Source organism: Heterocephalus glaber, unplaced genomic scaffold, assembly GCF_053883595.1.
Source record: "Heterocephalus glaber isolate CG9 unplaced genomic scaffold, H.glaber_assembly_v1.0 deba00001773, whole genome shotgun sequence".
Lineage (NCBI taxonomy): Eukaryota > Metazoa > Chordata > Mammalia > Rodentia > Bathyergidae > Heterocephalus > Heterocephalus glaber.
In genome coordinates this window covers 7,699,564-7,706,757 of record NW_028258463.1, presented here as the reverse complement: position 1 = coordinate 7,706,757, position 7,194 = coordinate 7,699,564, and the positions used below count along the sequence as shown (strand labels likewise).

Here is a 7,194-nt window from a genome sequence, read left to right as displayed (position 1 = left end):
AGCTTCTCTGGAAGGACAGCGTAGACGGCAGAAAGTGGGCTCCTCCGAGCCGTGTGTAAGGCAGGCTGGACCACAGAGCTTGCAAGACTTTTTCATCAGTCTCGAAATGGCCCTCCTCCTCTCCTCCTCCTCCTCCTCTTCCTCCTCTTCTTCCTCCTCCCTGTCTCTGTGAGTGCCTGATTGCCCCCCATTCTTTCCCTCACCCCAGCTTCTTTCTCCTAAATAGATTTAGAGGTCTGAGCCGCTTCCGTCCTCATTCTTTCCCGGGAGAGGAGCCAGGGCTGGAATCCCACCGGCCACAGGCCAGACACACTGGAATCCCTTGGCTGTGACGGTGGCTCCAGGGTTCCTCGGAGAGCGGTGAGCCAGGGAAAGCGCGTCCAGGCGGTGCCTGCTGCCCGCCCATCGCCTCCTCCATCCAGACTTCAGGCCTGTGCACCCCGGGATCTGAGGGACCCCCCCCCCACCCGCAGGCTGCAGCAAGGCCCACGAAAACCTGCGCCATTCGGCAGGCTCAGATCCTACCAAACACAGGGCCCAGGTATGAGGCGTCAGGGAACAGACACAGCGGTGGAGACCCCATGTCCCTCTCAAGGTGACAACCTGGCCAACAGTCCAGCTGCCCCAGCAGGTTCCAGGGGTTTGGCACCATGGTCTCAGTCTAGTGGACACGGAAAAGAGCTGGAGCCACTCCGTCCTCCACCCTCCCGGGGTTCAGGGTACTCAGACTGAACCAGGGAGCGGCGAAAAGCGCGGAAGTCGGAGGCCACCACGGTGGCATGGGTCGCCCGGGGCGATCCTCCACCCTGCACCTGGGTCTTTAGGCTTCTGCTGTCTGCTGATTTTTCATCCCCCAAAGGGCCTAAATTCCACTGGGTGACACAGAGAGGCAAACAGGAGAAAAACGGATAGCCACAGAGCCATTTTCTGGTTTCCCCTCCAGGCGGGCTATAGGGTTACACCAGCCCGTTATCCACTGGCCTGAGGGCAGGTTAGGCCACTCTTCTCTCCTGTGACCTGCTCTGACCAGGGGAGCCCTATCCACAAGGCCACAATAGAACTATTTTCTGTGGCTCCTGGATACCTTGCTTGGGTCTGAACCACTAGAGATGGGTAAGAGGGGCTTTGAGAGTTTCCAGATGAAGGAAAGGACATCGAAGCACCCAGGCAGCACTTCCCCAAACTCCATTTCTCTGTCAGAAAGAGAGACAAGGGCAGGCCCAGGCTCTTTTTTTTTTTCTTTGTACCAGGGATCAAATGCTTTCGAGGCACGCAGCTTCATTTTTCCACCACTGAAAAATCTGGGTTCAGAGATGGGGGCTTCTGACTAGGAAAAGCCTAGGGCCTAGGGCAGGGAGGGGGAATCCGCAGGCCCTGGCACTGGCACTGTCCCTCCTGCCCAGTTGTCACTTTAGAGAAATGCTTCTGCACTTCCTGTCCCCAGTTTTTCTTCCATCACTGGAATGGGAGGGGAGAGGGAAAAGGGCCTGAAGGAAGCAGCCCTGCAAAGGGGTTTCCTTCCAAGTTTATTCACAATCAGCTCAATCCACGAAAGCAGTTTCTAAAGTGCTCTACAGAGCTCTACATAGAAAATAAGAGGCTAATTATCATGGCAACTAGGACTGGTTATGTGATTACCACCACTGTGAGGACGAATGATTGACAGGACAGATTTCTCTAGGAGACTCAGCTCCCCGGCCTCTCTCTCCTGGCACCTGCAGGGTGCCCAAGTTCTCCTGCAGCAGTCCAGGAGCCAGTGGCCCGCCAAGGTGTCAGCTTGGGTGCCGCTTTGCAGAGTCCTCTGCCAGGGCCTTGCCCTGGCAGGCTCCTGCTGTCCCCAGGACACCCCCACTCTCCCGCCTCCCACCCAGCCAGGGAGACCCCTCACGGGGTAGCGCTGGTCTTGACCTTGGCGAGAACCTTCTTCTCCTTGACCCGGCGGTTCTGAAACCAGATGGTGATCTGGCGCTCGGAGAGGCTGGTGGCCGCCGCGATCTTGCGCCTCTTGTCCTTGGTGATGAACTTGTTGACCGCGTACTCGCGCTCCAGCTCGCGCAACTGCCCCTTGCTGTAAGGAATGCGCTTCTTGCGGCCGCGGCGGAAGGCACAGCCGTCAGAAGGGTGCTGTGCGTTCGAGTCTGCATGGCGAAAAACCGAGGACGGAAAAAGCGCGCTCAGATCCCCACCGGGCGCAAAACCAAGCGCGGACCCAGGCCCTCGGCCCCCACACCCCCAGGCTACGAGGCTAGGTCATCCTGCAGGCGAAGCCTCAGCGCACGTGCGCCGGCTCCCCCAAAGAACAGGGGGACGCCCTGGCTTCCGGCTGCCTCTCGACCCCCTCAGCTTCTGCTCCTGCCGCATGCTCACCAGTGCAAACACACCCACCGCACGCAGCCAGGCCTCTGCCCGGGCCACGTCTGTGCACGCTCACCGCATTCTCACACTGCGCCGTGGATTCTCCAGGCTCACTCTGTGCAGGGGGAAATGCGTTTCTGCACACACTCCCAACACGCGCACACACATATGCACACACGCATGCGCGCATGCACATTCACTTACCCACCCCAATACACACACACACACACACACACACACACACACACACACACACGTTGGGGAGTAGGAAACCTACGTTTTCTTTTGGAATCTGAAAACTCGCCTAGGAGAAATTGAGGGCTCCTGTTCTCTACACCTCCGTTCATACACCCACACCCACCCTCACACACACTGAATCGTGCTACTTAGCGCTTGTGCCCAGTGGCACTGGGACTGGGTAGGGACACCAGCCCTACAGCCAGCACAGAGAGCTGGAGCTCTGCGACATATTGAAAGGCTGGTCCTCAGGCCTCCGCGGAAGAAGGGCGGCCTCGGACAGCACCCAGCGCGGCCCCCGCACTGACCCCTGGGCGCCCAGCCAGGTCCTCCGGCCGCCTGGACCCTTCTTCCAGTCCTAATAGGCAACCCGGGAGCACCAGCTGCTCCTCACCCAGCCCAGGCTCCCTCCTCCTCTCCCCCCTTCTTCTCCCAGGCAAGTGCCAGCATAGCCCGTGCTCAGAGCCAGGGGGACGGGGTGTTGGGCATTACCTGCAAACGCCGCCTTCCAGAAGGGTCCCGGTGGATTCTGCTCACCCTGGCAACACATCTGGCTGTTCCAGCCGCCGGCCAGGGCCCAGGGCTGGTAACCGTCCACCGGCAGCAGGGAGTCGTGGCGCGGCTCTCCCGGGGCGCCCAAGGTCTGCACCACGGACACGTCGAGGTAACTGGCCATGGGCTGGTAGGGTCCCGGGTACCCGGGGTAGAAGGCAAACTCGGTGGGGCGGCTGGGATACTCCTCCCCGGCCACGGGCGTCTCCGAGGGGTAGGCAGCCAGGGTGGGCGCCTGGGCACAGGGCTTCAGCGAGCTCCGGGACACCCGGCAGGAGTAGTACCCGCCTCCAAAGTAGCCGTAAGGCACGGGAGCTGGGGACGCCCCCTGGGGCACCCCAGGACAGGGGTGGCACTGCTTGGGTGGCTCCGGAGAGCCCGGCAGGTCCAGAGGCGCATAGTTGACAGCGGGCATCAGCGTAGGCGCCGCCGGGTGGCTGGAGAGCGGGGAGTGGGCCACGAGATTGCGCCCCCCGCCCGCGCCCAGCAAGCCTTCCATATCCTTGGCCCCGTCCAAGGTGGCATAACTGCCTGGCTCCATGGGGCCCAGGGTCGGCTCATGGGGCGCAGGGGGTGGGGGATGGAGGGGGCGCCCAGCTCGCTCACCCCACCCAGGCCCGGGGAATCCAAAGCGTTTTAAATCGCTCCCAGCTCGAAAGGCGCCTGCATTCGCCCGGCCGGGCCGCCCGACGCAGGACACGCAGGGCCGGGCCATGCGCGCTGATTGGCTGCGGCGGGGACAGCAGCTCGTAAAACCTCGGCGGTGAGCGCAGAGGGAGCGGGACAGGGAGCCAGCCCCACCTCCGTCGCCTCCTCTCTCTCTCCCTGGCTCTGTCTCCTGCGCGTTGGCAGGTTTAACGAGAGAATAAAAAGCTCTCCCAATAAAGTGTGTCCATCTCCTACGGCGGGGGGGGGGGGGGGCGCGCTGCCGGCCTCCAAGGAGAACCCGGGAATGCGCCCGAGGAAGAAGCAGCTGGCGAATGGGGGTGCGGGCACTTCGGGAGCCTTCGGCTTGGGGCCTAGGGAGTAGCGGCGCCCAGCTCCTTCCAGATGCCCCTCCTGCCCCCGTGCGCCGTTATGAGCGGCTCTGGCGCCAGGGTGCCTGGGACACCCCTTCCCCAGGGAGCTGGGCCACTGCCCTGAAGGATCCGAGGCCCAGATCTGGGGTGAGGTGGAGCGAGGGGGGCGGGGAACACCCCCCCGGGGGGGGGACGTGCGATCCGGAGCCAAACACGCCACGTCCGGGCCCGAAGGGGAAATGGAGCCTCTGCGTGTTGCCTGGGAAAGGGGGGGTCTGGGTTTCCGCTGAAGGGTGGAGAAAGAGAGACACCCGCTCGCAGGAGACAAGAAGGAGGAAGGGATGGAGGCAGGAAGGGAGAGGGAGCAGCACCAGGGGAGGGAGAGAGAGTTTGAAGGGGGACAGAGAATGGGGGGAGGCAGAATCTTATAAAATCCCGAGTGCCGGTTGGGAAAGAGAATCCCTTTCCCCCTGCACAGCGGTCTGGGGAGGTCTGGGGGAGCCCAGCCTGGCTAACTGACCATGAGGCTGCGAGGTTCCGGGGCCCAAGCCTGCAGGGCCCTGACCCGCGGAGGTGCCCACCCCAGCCTCTCCGCTCTTCTGTGGGCCAGGAAGCCCAGGACACCGTCTCAGGTGCCGCACACAGGCACAGAGCTGGGGGCCCAGAAAACCCAGGGCCCCAGACCACCTCCTCCAGGCTCCAAGTCTCCTTAGAGGAAGAGGGGACGGGGGGAGCCCCAACCCTTCAGAACAGCCAGAGGCCTCTTGGTTGGGGCCTATTGTGCAGAAAAATTCAGAAGATTCAAACAGTTTGTTTCACGAATCCGTCTTTGGAGATGTTCTGCTTCCGTGACCATTCCTCCCAAAGCAAGACTTTTTGTGGGATTTTTCTAGAACTCTCAGTTTTTCTGGAGAATCCAGGCCCTCTTCCATTCTGGGGAACAGACCACCCTGAGCTGTGGGTGGGCTCCGTCATGCCCCCTCACCAACCTGAACCTGAGCCGCCTCGTGGGAAAGAGCCCATACAAGCCACAATTGCCCCAAGTTGTAGGGCTGTAGTGTAGATCACTCTCAGAGAACATTGCTAACAATTCAAGACAACAAGCACAGAATTCTTGTTAGATTTTATTGCCTTGGAAAACAGCATGAAAGAAGGTCCATGTAGTGGCCCATGCTTGTAATCCCAGGCACTTTAGGATACTGAGTCAGGAGAATCAACAAGTCCAACCCCAGCCTGGGTAACTCAGTAAGACTCTGTCTCAAAATAAGATAGAAAGTGTTGGGCCTTTAGCTCAGTGGTAGAGCACTTGCCTAGCACATATGAAGCACTTGGGTTCCTTCCCAGCATGAAAAGGAAGGAAGGAAAGGAGGGAAGGAGGGAGGGAACTTTTACTGTTTTTTATTTGGTAAATGATGGATACATAGGACATTTCCACAGTTTTAGCTTCCAGTAAGCAAACATATACGTGTGTGTGTGTGTGTGTGTGCATGCACACACTTTGGGGTAAAACTTCTGTGTGCAAATTTAGTCACAGCTGTACAGTACAGGCATGGAGCGATCCCTAAATTTTAAAAAAATCCTAGTAATACTCTAAAAAACAGCAGTTCTGGGCTTAAACCCAACAGACATGAAAACTTATTTCCACCAGAAGGCAAGTCCTAGCGCCTGTATTGGCAGCACAAATACTAAAGTTGGACCAATGCAGAAATAAGCATGCTCCCTGCTCAAGGATGACATGCAAATTCATGGACCTTTCCATAGTAAAGGGGGGGATTCAGTCCCCAGTACCAGGAAAAAAAGAAAGAAGAGGAGGAGGAAAAGGAGAAGGCAGTAGTAGCAAGTGCTAGAAGATCCTATAAGGTTCCTGACAGCATTGTCCATAACATCTTAAATAGAAAAGAAATGTCAGCAGTAGGACAGGCAAAGAAATGAAGCTGTTAGGGTTGAGGGTGTAGCTCAGAGGGGAGCACTTGCCTAACATGCAAGAGGCCCTGCGTTTGACTCTCAGTTTGGGAAGAAAAGAAAACATAGACTGTACAGTATGAAGTACTACTCTCGGGAATGTAAAGAGAGCAAACCACTGCTGTACACAACACAGATTAACAGCACACAGATACATGAGTGAAAGAGGCCAGGCCCCAAAGAGTAACTTTTCTCTTTTCTTTTTTTTTTTTAGGTACCAGGCATCAAACTTGGGTCCTTGCACTTGCACAGCAGCCGGCGAAACCACTGAGCTAGATCCCCAGGCCCTCTTTTCTTTTTTTCAATACCAAGAATCAAACTCCTGACCTTGCACTTGTGAGGCAGGCAGTGGAACCACTGAGCTAAATCCCTTGCCTTCCCAAAGAGTAAATTTTGTGATTCCATTTGGTGAAATTCAAGAGCCAGCAAAATTAGTGTACAGTGTTGGCACCAGATGTGGTATACTACCACTTGACTTCAAGTCTAGCCTGGGCTACTGAGCCCCATCTCAAAAATACAAAAACAAAAAAAAAGAAAGAAAGGGAAGAAAAAGTAGAAATTACCCTGGGGAGGGCTGGGCATACTGGCACACACCTGTAATCCCAGCTACTCAGGAAGCTGAGGCAAGAGGATCAAAATTTTGAGCTCCACCTGGGCAATGTAAAGAGTCTCTCTCTCTCTCTCTCTCTCTCTCTCTCTCTCTCTCTCTCTCTCTCTCTCTCTCTCTCTCTCTCTCAAAAAAAATAATAATAATAGTAGAAAGGGCTGGAGATGTAGCTCAGTGGTAGAGCTCCCATGAGTTCCATCCTAAGAACAGAGAAAAAGAAAAGGACGAAAGAAGGAAAGAAATGTTCTTGATGTCACTCTGTGTGCTAGTTATGGGGCTGTGTTCAGTTTGTGGAAATTCCTTGGGATTTTTGCACCTTTCTGTATGAGAGAGTAATATCTCTATTTTAAAGGCAAAATAATTAAAAACTAAATTTTACAAGTTCAGAGCATCAGGGCCAGGGTGTAGCTCAGTAGTACTTTCCAAGCCTGCATGAGGCCCTGGGTTCCATCCCCAGAAGCA

General features: G+C 56.7%; 1 protein-coding gene and 1 non-coding gene across 2 annotated transcripts; one reads left to right on the top strand and one right to left on the bottom strand.

Annotated features, from left to right (window-relative positions):
• Positions 1–1,517: 1,517 nt before the first annotated feature.
• Hoxb13 (homeobox B13) lies at positions 1,518–3,783 on the bottom strand. The gene is made up of 2 exons (XM_004859618.3): positions 3,085–3,783; positions 1,518–2,138 (listed from the first exon to the last, which is right to left on the bottom strand). The coding sequence occupies exons 1-2, from the start codon at positions 3,683–3,685 to the stop codon at positions 1,885–1,887; spliced, it is 855 nt and encodes a 284-aa protein (XP_004859675.1). The 5' UTR covers positions 3,686–3,783; the 3' UTR covers positions 1,518–1,884.
• A 2,041-nt stretch (positions 3,784–5,824) lies between these two features.
• Positions 5,825–5,928, top strand: LOC147821031 (U6 spliceosomal RNA). The gene has a single exon (XR_015447844.1). It is a non-coding gene; the product is annotated as a U6 spliceosomal RNA (small nuclear RNA).
• The last annotated feature ends 1,266 nt before the right edge of the window (positions 5,929–7,194 follow it).